We start from the raw sequence: 16,839 nt of genomic DNA, 5'->3' as shown, positions 1-16,839 counted from the left end.
GATCAAGTACGTACTTTTAAAAAAAAATAAAAGCATAAATCGCCAAAAACAGTCATTTTGAATTTTCAAAAATTCGCCAAAAATTGAAAAATGAACTTGGGCAGCTGAAAATTTGGTTTTGGGGGTTTTAGACTATGCTCTTGTTAGAGGGTAAAATGACTTAAAGCATTGATAGGTAATGATACCTACGATTGTTGCTATTGTGTTGTTTCCTAGAAATATCCCTTAGAGTATTTCTACTAAATACTCACCGGAATACCTCGCATGCTCGGCTAGGGCGTGGATAGGAAAAGGTTGCTTTTACACTCTAAACAGATGTTCACGCACACATAAATAATAACAAGTTATACACAAGTAAAATGTATTGTGTGCATAATTAACAACACGTTACATGTATTACATAATCTCATCAAAGAATGTATTTATGTACATTAACAAGACACTTTCTTAAACTAAAATGATACACCTAACAGTGTAGGTTTTGGGTAAGTGGTCTCCTTCAACGAGGAGACCTAACTTACATACACTAACACATATACAGGTACTTACCCAGAGTGGCGACGAGTAGATCATCACTCCTTCTCGTCTATTAAATGATTACACTAAATACTAATTAAAACTAAAGCACTAAACATAACACTTAACACTCGAGAGTAAAAACTTATACTTAAATGACTGCATTAACCCATTAACCGTGAATAACATACCCGCGTGCACTCGGATACATTACTGGCGTTCTGTACTCTCGTCGCTTGGCTCGTACTGCTAAAGCTCTTTAATACAAGTATGGAAATAGATTATACTCTTAAGAAAGTCATAGGATTTTACGTAAGTTTTACGTACTGCGCAGTGCGCGAGCAAGCATCAAATCAGCTGTTCACGTACAACGTTGCACTCCATTGGTTGCTCCACCCACCTCCACCGCGTGACGACACCAACCTGTCATGCGCAGTACGTAATACATACGTAAAATGCTAAGACTTTCTTGAGAGCATAATCTATTTCCATACTTGTATTAAAGAGCTTTACGTACTGCTAGCTGACGAGAATACAACGCAGTGTTGCCTTAGTGCAACGCAGTGTTACCATGTGGGCAAGCCCTATACATACCACGTACGGCATAGTAGTATATCACACTCTTTCCAAAAATCGCGGTCCCGTTCAAATCGGAGTGTCACACCTCAAGAGGTACCCTTGTCAGCATAAGTTGAAATCTTTATGTGAACGTGAATTCAAACTAAACATCGAAGGTGTGACGATATCATAATTCACATTAAATAAACACGCGCATTTCAAAAGAAGAGAAATGAAAATCGTCATATTTAATTTAATCAAAACATCATCGTATCTTAATTACAACGTGCTCATCATAATGATATATCTACTATTCTAAATTATCGATAGATGGCGCTATTCGCCACACTCCCGGGGGGAACAAAATTAAAATAAACTCAAAAAAAATTAAAAATAAAGCTAATTCTAAATAAAATTGATATTCTGATGATTTATTAGTTATTTAGCGTTGATCCATTCGAGTATTTTCTCACGAGCGCGAGTCGCCGCTTCTCTCTGTACAGAACGTCGAACTGTCATCGGTTCTAGTATTGGCTTGACTGTAGTCACTGGATCTGTTGTATTTGCCGTTGGCCGCGTACTTTCTTCGAATGGTGTTTGCTCAATATCACTTATCTTTTTCATCTCCGACTCAATTGGATGTAGTAAACAGATGGGTCGCGTTATTATATTTCCGGTGTTGAGCTTCACTTGAGCTGATCGCACTTGATTATCTTCGCTCGTGTTTAAATCAACGATCACACCTGTAGCCCATTGACCCCTGGGTAATTTTTCTTGATTAATGATAACGACATCGCCGACTTTAGGAGGCTCTGGAGCACTACGATGTCCAGCATGTAACCTTTCTCTACCTGCACGTAGCGTTTCAATATACCCATTTCTCCATACACTCCAAAATGCATCGAGTTGCTGTTGTCCTTTCTTCCAATTATCTGCGATGTCTCTCAGAATGTTGCTGCTGTCTGATGGTTCGTAGATGGAAGGAATGTTGAATGGAATATTCAACAAATCACTAGGTGATAATATCATTCCATCATCAGCTCCTACGTAAACAATCGGACGAGAATTTATCACAGCTTCAATTTCCACTGCTGTTGTTTGTAATTGTCTTCGAGTTAAGGTAACTTGATAGAACGTTTTTCTCAGAGCACTTTTGACTAATGCTACCATTCTCTCATATACCCCACCAGACCATGGCGAAAATGCCGGTATTTGTTTCCATTCGATGTTTTTTAGGTAATGATCTTGAACACTACTGATAAGGTTTCGTAGTACGTTGAATTGTGGCGCATTATCTGAGAGAAAAAATTGAGTTATCCCTCGTCTAGCAAACATGCGTCGGAAAGCAGAGAGTAATTCTTCACTAGTCATGTCTTCTAGCTGTTCGAGGTGTACTGCTCTAGTTATCAGGCATGAAAATAAACATATCCAATTTTTCTTCTTTTCAGCGTTTCTTTTTTTACAAACATAGAGTGGACCTAGCACATCCACACCAACGTACGAAAACGCAAATTCTCTTTTTAATCGATATCCTGGAATCGGAGGCATTATGGGATATTTGTAGGCTGGACCACTGAACACTTTACAATTCTTGCAGTTTTGAATAACATTATATACTGCACGTCTGCCACCTAACAACCAGTATTCTTTGCAAAGTTCTGCTAATGTTTGTGATACTCCGGCATGATATAGGTTTTTATGAGTATCAACTATCAATAAATACACGAAACGATGGCCTTTTGGTAATAATATCGGATAATTATCATTAGGTGCTTGTATCAAATTCGATAATCTACCTCGGACTTTCAATATGTCATCATCGTCTCGGAACAGATTTAATTTCTTCACCAAGTTGGTTTTGGGTTCAGTTTTACGTATGATACATTCGAATTCGTTGGCAAAATGTACTCGTTGAACATACTTGATCCAGGTCTGTTTTGCTGTTTCGAAATTCGTTCTATTCACCGAAAGTTTTAGTTGAGTAACCGTTTTCATCAATAACTCGTTCATATCGCCGACTTCTTCAATGTTGATTTCGAAAGGTGTTTTGAGAGGCTCAACATTATCAGTGGTTAACAGAGTGGCACAACGCACTTCCGTTTGAAAATCTTCGGATTCGGATTCGTTGATTTTTATCATCGGCCAATTCGATTCTTTTTCCCTGAGCCAAGCTGGACCTTGCCACCACAACTCAGTCAGATCACCAACAACGGAACCTCTGCTGGCAATATCAGCAGGGTTATCTTCGGACTTCACATAATTGATACACAGGCGGTCATTTTTTCGTATTTCAGTAACTCGTTTTTCAACCCAAGGTGATAGATTTTTATTTGATTGTGCCCATGCAATAGCACACTTCGAATCTGACCATAACATGAACTTTGTGACTTCATACTCGTTGAACGCATCTTGAATAAAACACAGCATACGATTTCCGATCAACATTGCTAACAATTCTAACCTGGGTATTTTTAAAGCTGACTTTATTGGAGCAACTCGAGATTTGGCAAATATAAGTTGGGTATCAGCGCCTGTCGTTGTTTCTACACGTACATAGATAACAATACCGTATGCCTTCTTTGATGCGTCTGTAAATACGTGCAGTTGTACTTTCGAGTTGATACGATGTGGTGATAAGCAACGCCGTGGTAATTTTACTTGTGACATCTTACGAAATTCTTCTAATAGCTCGAACCATTCTATTTTTAAGTTGTTTGGTATGGGCTGGTCCCAGTCGAAGTCTTCTTCCCATAGTTGTTGTAAAATTAACTTTGCTTTCAATATAACCGGTGACCAAAATCCTAATGGATCGTACACTTTTGATGAATACTTTAAGATACTTCGTTTTGTCGCTATGGTGTTATCAGTTTCTATCAGTTTAACTGATAACGTATCTGTGTTGGTGTTCCAGTGTAGTCCCAATACGGATACGATTTCATCATTGAGCCAATCTAATGAGGGGTGAAGGGAAACGAGTGTTTTTTCATTGGTATGCCACTGCCGTAGTTTCATTGAAGCATCCGCAAATATTTCCAACGCGTTTTTGATTAGATCTGACACCTCTTTGATTGTTTCACTTCCTGACAGCATATTATCAACGTATAATGCTTTGCTCAACTTTGATGCCACTGGACCCGGATATTTTTTCAAATGAAATAAGATCGTCGCAGCTAATGTAAACGGACTAGCAGTGATACCAAACGGAATTCTACACCATCGTAGTACTAGCGTGTTATCTTTAGTCGTTTTTAACTGATAATTTTTCACCCAGATGAAACGTAACAGGTCACGAAATTTTGCATTGATGATAAGTTGCAAAAACGCTTTTTCGATGTCGGATATTACAGCTATACCATAGGTTCTCCATCGTGATAAAATTAAAACAAGTTGCTCGATCAGATTCTTTCCTTTATAGATAATATCGTTTACACTTTTCTCACCCTTCTGCTTGGCCGAACCATCGAAGACAATACGCAGCGGCGTTGTTTTAGACTCTGTTTTTACTCCGTGATGTGGTAGGTAGGATATTAAATTTCCAACTGGGTCTTTATCTTCAACTGGTTCGATAAATTCTGCTTCTAGATACTGCTTGATAATTTTATCATACTCTGCGAGATCCTTTTGGTTAGATTTTTTCAATAAATTGTCTAATCTACCAAGAGCGAGTCCATAGTTCGTTTTTAACTCTGGTTCTTCTTCTATCAATGGCCATGAAACATTATAGCGATTATTTTCGTATTGGATTGTTTCGTCAAACGATTTTAAGGCAATGTCATCGTTCATATCAATTTCAGTTTTTATTCCCAACGTGTCTAATTCCCATAAACATTTTAGGTCGTTATTGGTTTCTGCATGGATTGTTTTTAGTAAAAGACAGCTCACCTTTTTTTTCTGATTACTTGTAGCCAGTTTACCAGCAAATAACCAACCAAGTTTGCTACTTATCAGGTATTGATGCTCGCCAATTTTCAGTATTTCTGATGTCAAAATATCATATAGATGATCAATACCAATCAATATTTGAATGTCAGTACGCTTTGACGTGTCAGCTAGTTTTTTATCACGTAGTATTGATTTGTCTGGTAATTGTTCTGGGTTGAACGGTTCAACGTCATCGATTATTTTCACAATTGTATTCGCTTCGATACTGATAACTTTGCCAGTCATTGTTTTGATTTGAAACTGAACAATATTTGATAATAACTCTTGCTGCTTACGGTCGCCAACAGTATCAATGATCAAGTTTTCTTTTGAGACAGGACGTAGATTTAGATTATCCGCAGCATCTTTTATTACGTTCGCTTACTGCCACCATCTAATACAATACGTGCTTCGAGATGTTTGCCGTTATCAGGATTTATTATAGTCGCAACTGCTGTTAATAGCCAGTTCTGTTCTCGATCGGATAGTAAACAGCTGACTGTTGACGTTGTATCATTGGAGCCCGTTGCGTTTGTTTTCGGATCAGCTGACTGTTGTTTCGTTGCATTTTGTTGAGACTCTTCTTCAAATAGTTTTGGGCATAAGCTTCGGTGATGGTTTTTTCTCTGTCCACAATGTACACATACTCTGTCAGCTGTGCACTCTTTTACTGAGTGTCCTTTACGTAGACAGATAAAACAGCGGCCTTTAATGTTGTCTTTACGTGCTGCCATCGTTTTGTGCTTATCACACTCATCGGACCAATGTTTATCAGAAGAACAAAATATGCACTTTTGGGTTGGTTTTTTCGTCTCATTATTCGTTTTTACCATTAGAGATTCTGTTGTGTACGTTGATGGTTCGGTTTCAGCTACCTCCGTGTCAAAATTCAGTTCTTCACGTTTTTGAATAATTCCTTTCAGTTTAGTACGGAACTTGGCAAGTGTAAGAGTACCCTCTGCATGCTGGTAGATTTCATATACGATCTCTTTTGGATATTTTTCTTTAACGGTGGTGAATAGGATCGTATTATCATCGAATGATTCGTTGAGTGATTCCAATGTACGGAAAGCTACCTCCATTTCATCGTATAGTTTTCTGAGGCTTGCTGTAGTGCTAGCTGCTTTTGGTAGATTTGTTATCTTCTTGTACAGGACATCAATCGTTCGTTTTAAATTTCCGTACTTTTCTTCTAATACTCCCCAGGCTATTGCATAGTTTTCATTCGTCGTAGGGAACCCTTTCAGGTCATTTTCCGCATCTCCAATACACATCGTTTTAAGGTATGCTAGTTTTCTATTATCTGGTAATTCACTGCTATCGATGGTGACGTTGAAGTTCTGTTTGAATTCTTGATACATTGTAATATCTCCGTTGAATGTCGTTTTAGGTAACTCAGGTAATTTCATGCCTGCAAATGGACTCGTAACTTTGACATTTTTTTCTGAGCTATGGAGCTTTTCTTTACTTTTTTCTTCATTTTCACTGATAGCGTTAATCGTTGCAATCGCATCATCACAATCGAGGTTCAAAGTTTCGTATTCTGTAATTTCTGCATCGAATTTTTTGGTTACCTCTTTATCGTTAGCTGTCAATACCGCTTTTTCTAGATCCTCTCGAAGTTTATTGACTCGTTCTTGACAGTTCTGTAATTGTCTCAAGTTGATATTCAAGGCGAGTGCATCGGGTCGAGGTTCTTGGGAAAGCTGTTCTTGTGTTACTTTGAGCTTGTGGACAAGGCGATCCTTCGCCACTTTGAGCTTTGTCTCAATCTGACTCGGATTCATTGTGGAACTTATTTACCGGTCTGCTACCATGTGACGATATCATAATTCACATTAAATAAACACGCGCATTTCAAAAGAAGAGAAATGAAAATCGTCATATTTAATTTAATCAAAACATCATCGTATCTTAATTACAACGTGCTCATCATAATGATATATCTACTATTCTAAATTATCGATAGATGGCGCTATTCGCCACAGAAGGCGAACTTTTTGATGTGTTTTCAAAGTTCAAAGTTCAAATAGGGTACAAACAAATAAAATAAATTTTAGTTATTTATAAACAACTACTTTTTAGATGAAATGTTGCATCAATAACAATAAGTTAAGTTAGGTATACGTATTCAAAAATTTGCTGGAGGCTCCAGATCCAGAATTGCTCAGTGCTTATATTATAACGGTTTTAAACCATATTGTATTTTTTAAATCTTAATATATTCGGTGGATTAAAAATTGGGTAGGTACCTATTTATACCAACTTTCAGCTTGAATAGGTCGTTTTGATGAAATTTTGTTCTAGTTTATTTATGTAAGTCCCCTAATTCGAAAAGTAAAATAACTGATGCAAAAATATGATTATCATATAATATGTAGGTATATAGGTAGGATAGTTGGAAAATAATTAGTCTAATTGTACTTTACCTGAAATTGATAATATTGTAATCGTTTATGTAGAGTAGAAATGTATGTATACTTCATTAAGTAAATTTTTATTCGCGAATATTGCTGTATTTTAGATAGGTATTTGAATTACGTGTAGGTACAACAGATAACTTATCTCTGTTGCTGTATGACTCGCACCCATGTGCTGCATTAGAAGCGAGTTTATAAATTTTATTCATTTTCCAGTCTCACGTGAGATATAGATTGTTATCTGATGTTGTACTTATTTTACAATAATATCAAGACGAGTGTAAATTGTGCAAGTAGAGGTAAATGAGTAGGTAGGTAAGTATAATATTATTTTAATGAATTAATGTCTCCGGTTCTGAGGTTCACGTCACAATCGAATTGTGAGTATAATTTTAGACAAGCATATGCATAATCCAGAAATGCAACATCCAGTTATGTATACCATTCCTAGCACGTCTCCATTACATGAATTTCCCCCTTCCAAAGAAGGCCAACAAAATGTAAGTACCTACGTAACTATAATATATACATATATGTACCTATTATGTAGATTATGAAGATGTATTTAGGAATAGTAACTACCTACCTAAAATCTAAATGTAAGTAACTTAAATGTATAGGTACCTAGTAAAAGAGTTGAATCGTGAAACTTTTTCGAACTAGACAAAGCTAAATTGAAACAACAGCAAAAATACATCACCCATGCCAAAATTTTAGGAGAAGTGCATTTTTCGATTTGTGGAAAAGTTTTTAAAATCAAACTTGAGTTAAAAATGAGAAAAAAAATTAGGTACTATAAAAATTGGCCTATATTTTCAACTCCTTGAATCAATTATAGAAACTGTTTCAAACCCTTTTGAGTATAGGCTGGCGCTGGAACTTCCAGCACTTGCAGCAGATTTTTCCACAGAATTTTGCCCATTAATGACTAAAATGGGAAACTTTTTAAAAATACACCATGAAAGCTATTCATACTTGACATTTGTCTAAAATAGGTTTCTGCCACTTCAGAACTGTTTATTCTTTAAATTTTCAATAGTAGGTATACGAGTAAAATTGCTTGATAAATACCCTGTTCCGAATTGACAGAGGCCAATTTTGAAAAAATTATGTGTTATCGGACAAGTAGGTAGATCACTAATATGTATCTCATTCGTTTATGCAGGAACCAACAGAAGAGGATCTGGCAGCAGCAAAGGAAGAGAATGTTACAATAAGAGAAGACGACGATAACTCTACGATCCAAGAAAAATCAACTGATGTGGGATTTTTAATGCTGTTTATTTCATGTGTTGTCATATGGGTAAGCATACCTACCTACCTACGTGAAGGTACCACTACCACTTGCCTAATTGGGTAGGTACCTATATTTTTTAGTGGAGACTTATCGAATCACAAAACGTTTAAAAATTAATGAATTGTAATTTGAAAGGTGAAATTTTAGGTACCTACCTAATTAAGTACTAAAAATGTAAAAATATTTATTTTATAGTTGTCTTTGGGAGTTTACTGCATATACCATGGAGATTTAAGTCGGCTGAAGCTGAAACCTACAAACCAGCAAAATGGTTTCACATTCCTGGCGTGTTTATTTGCTGCATGTGAGTTCAACTCAAATTATGTACTTACCGATTTCGTCAAAAATGCGTGCGAATGAATTTTTTACTCATATAATCAAGTACCTGCCTAATGTTTGATAATATGTATCTATTATACAGTATTTTCTCGATTACTGCTTGTATTATGTTGCCGTTTCGCCAAATGGGTCATATGGTTTGTATTCGTAGTTGTTCTGGCGATAATTAGTCTTTTCACTGCGTATATGTGGTAGGTATATCCAGACAGTTACTCAAGTACATACCTATAAGTATACCAAACTATTTTTCAGCGTATCTCGACTTTTATTATTCGTTTTGAAAATTTATAGGATTCGTTATGGTGATGGCGGTTCTTTCGGCAGTGAAGAAAAAAAGTCACGGCTTGTTTTTGCTATTATTCCGACTGTTTTATCGGTAAGTACCTACATAGCCTATATGCAGTGCCTACCTACTTTTATAACCATAGCAGTTCGGAATACGACAATAGGAATCATTGTACCCCCCCCTTCAATCAGATCCTCTGGGACAGTTTTTTTCTCAAAAGGGATATCCTGAGGAACATTTTAAAGCAAACTTGCCAACAAAAAAGTTGGCCACACTGACATAATGACAGCCATTTTGATTGACAAGTCAGCCGAAATCGCAGATTTTGCTTCCAACAAAAGATCGCACATAATTTTTTGAACTGCGGACTAAGCTAGATCGAGAGAAAGCATGCAAAAATTCACCACCAGCCCAAAATTTCAAGTGCTGAAAGACATTTTTCGATTTTTGGGTGAATTTTTAGAAACCAAATTTTTAGACCAGGAAAAAATCAAAATTTTACCAAAGTGACCTAGAAAGCTGAAATTTGAGGTATACCTTATTTTCGACCCACCAAATCGATCGGAAATGGTTTCAAACCGTTTTGAGCGGTTCTGGAGCCTTCAGTAGATTTCCAATGCTCGGAATTTCCTTAAAACTTCATCAAACAGAGTTGGAAATTAGAAATTCACTCTCCACTTCAATTTCAACACTCAATTGCAACTGGGTTCAAGTCATTTTAGAGTCTCCAGCGACTTTTTGAAAATTCCTGGAGCCTCCAATAGGTTTTTGAAGCTTGAAATTTCATCAAAATGGAGTTGGAAAACCCGAGATTCGCGCTGCAAATTGATTGTAATGTGCTATGAAGTCGACTGCAGTTGGTTTCAAGTCGTTTTCAAGCTTCCAGCTACTTTTTGGATCTTTATATGGCTGAAGATAAGGTGTACCCGTTATTTTTCTCAAAATCGGTTCGCCCTCCGTTTGAGGTGCGAAAGATGAAATTCACTTTATGCCTAATTTTTCGACACTATTCTGAGGTGGATTGCAGGCAGTTTCAATCCGTTTTGGCGCCTCTAGTGGTTTTTTTTTAATAAACTGTAACATAGTGCATCTTGCCTTCACCGCTTAAGGGTGGTAATTATTTTATGTACTCCCTTCACTAATGGTATCGATTAAAAATCGGTTTAATCGAACATCGATAAAATCGGTCCCAAATCATCGATTTTTTCCGATTTTTTAATCGGCCGATTTTTTCGATCCTGATTTTAATTTTACAAGAATCGATTATTTCAATTTTTTTCAAAAAACACGAGAGAATTAGTTGAAAATGATCTGAAAAAAGACAAACTCAGTTAAAAATCCTGCAAAAATTGAAAAATCGATGAAATTTGCACTGGAAATTGCAGTTTTTTCATTAATGTAAATTCACTGTTGAAAAGTCTAGAAATATCAAAACACAAGTAACACAACCATTCCCAAAATCATTGAAAAAATACGAAAAAATCGAAAATTGGAAAAAATCAATTATACAGAATCGATTATTTTTGGGCTGATTTTTTTGAAAACAATTTTTTCAAAAAATTCGAAATTTGATTTTCAAAATCGATGTTTTTTACAAATAATAAGCTAGACACCACTACCCTGTACTGGAAGTACCTTGGTAATAGAGCTGAAAATGGTACTTGCTGACAGCGGGTAACTACTGTACCCGTATCGTAAATTCTTGCTTCTTGCTAGTAGCGGGTAGCGATTTGAAAAAATGTCGCACCGGTTCAAGATATAACTAGTAGCGCATTGAATGCGTAGCCAGTGTACCAGCATGACATCATCATTGTCATCAATCCTGTCAAACGTCAATCACACATACAAATGACAGGTGTCGAAGTGTAACTCCTCCCACTTACGCATTATCAAATTTTGGGGTGTGTGCGCAGAACAAGTGCGAAAACTATAGACACTGGACCTGCGGAGTAAGACAACCAACTGGCAGCCATCTTGCCAAAAAAACCTGTGTAGAGCCAATTTCTCCCGCTGAGTGCTCTTGGCTGCGCTGCTGTTGATTTCTTGAACAAACTACATGCAAAATACAGCGCAGCCAAGAGCACTCAGCGGGAGAGATTGGCTCTACACAAAACTCACTACCATCCCTTTCCCCCGTTGTCTGCGGATTGAAGTACAGCGCAGCCAAGAGCACTCAGCGGGATAAATTATCCCTACACAAACTTTCTTTACCGTTTCCATTCCCCTTGGCCTGCAGTTGGTTGTCTTACTCCGCAGGTCCAGTGTCTATAGCGAAAACATTCGGGTTGTACTCAAATACGCCACTATCTATATCTGAATCAACCCGATACAACCACTAGCGGGTTTAGCCAGTATTTTAACCAGATAACGGTTAGCGGATAGTGTAACCGTTTTCAGCTCTACTTGGTAACGTGTTATTTATAGGATGACGTTATAGGTCATCAACCCTTCTCGCTAGTGTTGGGCATATTTGCGAATATTCTTTTTTTGCTTGCGCAGTTGCTCATGCGCAAGAATATGTGCATATTCTTGTGCATATTCCGCAGATTCTTTTCAAAAAATAGAACATTATTGCTTAGTTTAGAGATAATAGGAAGTGATATTCACACAAAACAGGCAAGAAACGTTATCCAAGACTATAGACACTGTACCTGCGGGAAGACAACGAACTGGCAGCCATCTTGGCTGAATTACGTGTGTCATGCCAATTTATCCCGCTGGGTGCTTTTGGCTGCGCTGGTGTCGAATTCTTGAACGAAGTACCATGCGAACTGCGAAGTACAGCGCGCGCAGCCAAGAGCATCACTACCATCCCTCTTCCCCGTTGCCTGCAAACTGACGTACAGCGCAGCCAAAATCACCCAGCGGGAGAAATTGGCATGACACAAGATTTTACTACCGTCCCTTTTCCCCGTTACCTGCAGTTCAGTGTCTTACCCGGAGGGCACAGGTACAGTGTCTATATCCAAGACTATGTAGGGAATAATTCAAAGTTTCACAACTAAAGAAGGGGAAGGGATTATCATCTCCCTCTCTACCTCCAGTTCTAAACGTTCAACCGATATCAACTTCTGTTTTTTTTAATGCCATAAAATTGGTTCGAATTAACTCTCATAGAAATTTCGAGTTTGAAAAATCTACTGGATGGAAGCTCTAGTAGTTGCCAAAAAGCTGCTAGAGGCTCGAAAACGACTGGAAATCCGCCTGCAGTTGACTTCATATAGTGCACCAACCAAATTAGTTTACAGAATGAATTTTGGCTTTCCAACACCACATTTAAGTTTCAAAAAACTAAGGGTAAGGTAGCCCAATATGGACCACTGCTTAATATGGACCACCAGCCAATTTCGTTGCCTATGAGCACTACCTAGTGGGAACAAGCTCTATCTATTTAGTGTATTTTTCACAGAAAAACACAATGAGACCAAAATCAAAGCCCTAAAGTCAAAATTTGCAAACTGAGAGGGAAAAAACGAAATTGATAGGGTCAACATTTTTTTCACGTTTCATGAAAATCTGGATTCTTGAAACATTTTCCGGGGAAACGTTATGATGTGATTTATTTTTAATACAGAAAAGTGCTACAGTTTTTTGAATCGATCGAGACATTCTAGTAATTATTCAAAGTAACTACTTATAGTTATGATTTTTCAAAGTTCAAAGTTATAGGGTAGCCTAATATGGACCACCTGTAGATTTGCTATGGATATGACAATTTCAAGTTAAAGTAGTCCATATTATAGGGACCCGAAATTTAACTTTTCAAATTTTGACTCTTTTCTTCAGGAAAAAAATTCTTTTGAGCCACTTGGAATTTACTCTTATCTTATTGTCTTAATTAAACATATTCTAATGGCACTTCAGCAATTGAACGTATTTTTACAACATTAAGAACCCAAAATTTAATTTTTGATTTTTGACACTTTTCAGAAAACAATTTTTTTGACCCACTTAAAATTTCTGAAAACTTTTACGTACCTATTTGGTATATGATAGTAGACAGATGTAGGTACATTTTAAGCTATCAACGAAATTTCCAGCTCAATTACAGCGGCCACAGCATTCAAAAACAAAAATGTGGTCCATATTGGGCGCCCTTACCCTTACTGGAGGCTCTAAGAATTTTCAAAAATGTACTGGAGTCTTCAAAAGGACTTGAATTCGCCTGCAGTTGACTTATTAAGTTATTAATAATGTGCTCAAATTGGAGTGCAGCGTGGATATCGGATTTCCAACTTCATTTCATGAAATGTTGTGGAAATTTCAAGCTTTAAAAATCTGCTGGAGGCTCCAGAATCGCTCAAAACGGTTTAAAACATGACAGGTCGAAAATAGGGCAGGTATTCTCAAATTTCAGCTTTCTAATAGATCAAGTTGGTAAAATTTTGATTGGAAAGCAAAATCTGCGATTTCAGCTTACCTGTCAATCAAAATGGCAGCCATTTTGTTAGTAGGGTCAACCTTTTTTTTTTGGCATGATTGCTTTAAAATGTTCCTTAGGATGACCTTCAATAAAAAAAGTGGTTCCAAAGAATAAGGGTGCAATTTTTCCTATTAACTATCATATGTCGGACTATAGCATTTGGCACTTAACAGACGTGTTCTTTTTACACGTATTTTGGCAGATTTTGATTCCATGAAAATGAAACTTTTAAGGTTTTAAAAATTGGTGGAAAGAATGTGAAAAGCTTTTTTAAAAAGAGGTTTTAAAAAATGTCCAAAATCCAGATTCTTGAAAATCTGCCATAATCAGTACCTATACCTATAGACTATAGAAAGAACACATCTAATAACTTTGACTCAAGATGAACTGACGACTCAAGTACTCAGGGATCGTATCTATAATATTGGTCGACAGAACATCGCAAAAAATATTGAATTTTCTTTTTGTTATTTACACATTTTTCAGTTCTTTTTTGCGTTACGAATTTTTTCAATGCGCAAAAAAATTCGTTTGGCTGTTCGACTATTTAAAGAAGCAAGTAAAGCAGTGCAATCGATGTCTTTACTTTTGGCGCAATCGTTTGTGGTAAGTGAGATACCTAAGTGAGTGTGAAGAAAGCATCATCATTTTATCATGAACTGATCACACTGAGGTCAACATGTATGTACCTACCTTTGTAATTCGACTTCAGGTCAAAAAAGTAGGTAGCACTGGTCCTATTTGATTTGAAAATGGAATTTATTACATTATTATAACATTATTGTGCTGGGCACTTTGCTCTAGCATACCTACCTATCTAATACTTGCATAAAGTAAGTTTCGTTTTTAATTAGGTAATAGGAATGTATAGGTACTACCTATACATAAACATACCTAAGTACAGGGTGCCCAGAAATATCGAGTACCCCTAAGAAAGTTTTTCATTAAAAATATAGGTTGGCAACGTGAAATAGATGCCTATGATTGGTTGAATGTTATCTCTCCAGTCCATCAACCAATCATGTGCTATCATTGTTATCATTCACTGTGACCAACCAAAGTATTTTAGTAGAAAACTTTTTTAGGGGTACTTGATATATTTCTGGGCACCCTGTAAGACGTATTCTTTTCCACAGACATCCGTAATGCTGGGTATAGTGATATGTCTCTTCATACTCTTCATGTATTGGATCGAAAGCTCAGGAATTCCCCAAATAAAGAAGAATGGCAATGTAGAATATCAGAAAAATGAAATAATGAAGGTATTTTTACTCATTCTTCTGATACTAAACTAAACTTAGGTACCTACATTATTGCTACTCATCAATCATCTATTCTATATTAAGTACATATTTATCTAAGTATATTCAATGAATTAATTACCTGTAGGTACGTAAGTAATACACACACCCATAATTTTTATTAGGCCGCCTCTGTATGTAATTTCTTCGTGGTTTGGTGGATTATTCAATTTATCATCTGTTGTCAACATATGGTCATTGCAAAAGCAACAACGATATGGTATTTCTCCAGGTAATTTATAGATAAGAGTATATACGAAACTGTCGCCTGAATTTTAAACCAATTGAAAACTAGCTGTAGCTATCTAGTAAGAATAGATTAGGTACTATGTAAGTATAGTACTAGTTTAGTTTAATTTTTGAAATTTGTTTAGGGATAAAACTTGCATTGAGACCGAGAGTCCTATCATAATAGGCTATGTGCACACGCTGAGATACCATTTGGGTAGTGTCGCATTAGGTTCTTTGATCTTACCCCCTGCACAAATTTTACGCGCACTGTACAGAGCTGCAAAATATGTACGTGAGGGTAGAGCATGCCGCTGTTTGCTGACTTGCTTCTGCGGCTTGGACAAAATCATGCAGAACCTCTCATGCGTAACCAGAAAGGCGTACACTGAGTTAGGTAAGCCTATATACTTATCTGACCGAGATCAAAGCTGGTCACTTGTTGCAGAGGCGTGCCGAACAAGGGGGAGGGGAGTTGGGAAATTTGGGATAATTGTGAAGAAATCATGTAAGCAGGGTCAATCAAAGAATCACCATTTACCTACTTCTTGAATCTAAAATAAAAATAGGATGTTCTGTTTTACTTGAAATTTTACAAAAAAAAAGTCTCAAATGCATTCCAAACAATTTCCTGGAGGGGGAGAGGGTAAAAAGTTGAGAAAATTTCAGTCCCCTCTCTCCCTCCACATTGTTTGTCAAGAATAAAAGCATCGTTTTTGAACATTTTTAAAATTATTCAACATTTTTGTTTCCAACTTCCCCTTCCCCCTTCCAAAATTTGCTCGAACCGAATCTGGCTAATTAACGTGAAAAATTTCCAGGAGAGGGGTGGGTTCCGAGGTAAAAAGCGGAGAAAATTTCAATCTACCCCCTCCCTTCCTCCCACACACATCACTTCGTCGCGTCTCTGACTAGTTTACTACCTGTACCTATACCCATTTAATTAAGCGAGAAGCTACCTAGGTACCTATACCTAACATTAACGTCGATATTTTTCAGCTATTCTAGGCCGTGGATTTATTACCTGTGGGGAACGATCCGTTCAAGTTTCGGCCAAAAATGCGATTAAAATGTCTACTATTAATTCGGTCGTTGATTTCGTCATGAACTTTTGCAGATTTTTTGTTGCTGTTGTTGCTGTCTTGTTTGGACTACAATTAAAGTCACTTTTACGAGTAAAATATCATAATTATTGTTTTAGATACCTACCAACCTGCCTGCCTACCTACCTACGCCTATGTGGCAGTAATTTTTCTAAAACTCATTGTTGGTTTATGAAATGTTTGATTCGCGTGTTTTAGAAAATATTTTCTGCTGATGATATTGCACTGGAAATGAATTTCGATCAAGATTTTATTTTCATTCCGATCATTTCATTCGTCATAGCTCACGCATTCATGTCCGCATTTGAAGTAAGCTTTTTCTGGGTCCCTCGTCGCTACTTGATAACTATAGTAATAAGAGAGGGGGAAGGGTGAAATTTGTTCAATCTATCTTGTGGAAAAATATGGTAATTTTTTACAAACTTTGATTGTGTACAAAATTATTAT

At 36.8% G+C, this 16,839-nt stretch overlaps 2 protein-coding genes across 2 annotated transcripts in view; one reads left to right on the top strand and one right to left on the bottom strand.

Moving 5' to 3' along the window:
- Window positions 1-1,512: 1,512 nt before the first annotated feature.
- Window positions 1,513-6,782, bottom strand: LOC135834164 (uncharacterized). The gene is made up of 2 exons (XM_065348002.1): window positions 5,381-6,782; window positions 1,513-5,321 (listed from the first exon to the last, which is right to left on the bottom strand). Exons 1-2 carry the CDS (start codon window positions 6,780-6,782, stop codon window positions 1,513-1,515), a joined length of 5,211 nt encoding a protein of 1,736 aa, XP_065204074.1.
- A 312-nt stretch (window positions 6,783-7,094) lies between these two features.
- Window positions 7,095-16,839, top strand: part of LOC135837715 (choline transporter-like protein 1) — a 31,484-nt gene continuing 21,739 nt past the window's right edge. Inside the window, exons 1-11 of the mRNA XM_065353086.1 lie at window positions 7,095-7,915; window positions 8,581-8,718; window positions 8,908-9,016; window positions 9,134-9,242; window positions 9,343-9,427; window positions 14,247-14,366; window positions 14,897-15,022; window positions 15,187-15,293; window positions 15,436-15,686; window positions 16,289-16,464; window positions 16,591-16,701. Of these exons, the coding sequence (XP_065209158.1) occupies window positions 7,820-7,915; window positions 8,581-8,718; window positions 8,908-9,016; window positions 9,134-9,242; window positions 9,343-9,427; window positions 14,247-14,366; window positions 14,897-15,022; window positions 15,187-15,293; window positions 15,436-15,686; window positions 16,289-16,464; window positions 16,591-16,701 (1,428 nt within the window). The 5' untranslated portion in view covers window positions 7,095-7,819. The remainder of the gene's footprint in view (window positions 7,916-8,580; window positions 8,719-8,907; window positions 9,017-9,133; window positions 9,243-9,342; window positions 9,428-14,246; window positions 14,367-14,896; window positions 15,023-15,186; window positions 15,294-15,435; window positions 15,687-16,288; window positions 16,465-16,590; window positions 16,702-16,839) is intronic.

Source organism: Planococcus citri, chromosome 2, assembly GCF_950023065.1.
Source record: "Planococcus citri chromosome 2, ihPlaCitr1.1, whole genome shotgun sequence".
Lineage (NCBI taxonomy): Eukaryota > Metazoa > Arthropoda > Insecta > Hemiptera > Pseudococcidae > Planococcus > Planococcus citri.
This window is presented reverse-complemented; position numbering and strand designations above follow the sequence as displayed.

Coding starts and splice junctions, on each gene's coding strand:
- LOC135834164 (XM_065348002.1), bottom strand. CDS start 6,782: ATGAATCCGAGTCAGATTGAGACAAAGCTCAAAGTGGCGAAGGATCGC. Junction 5,322..5,380: donor TATTGTATTAGATGGTGGCA/GTAAGCGAACGT, acceptor CTGTCTCAAAAG/AAAACTTGATCATTGATACT.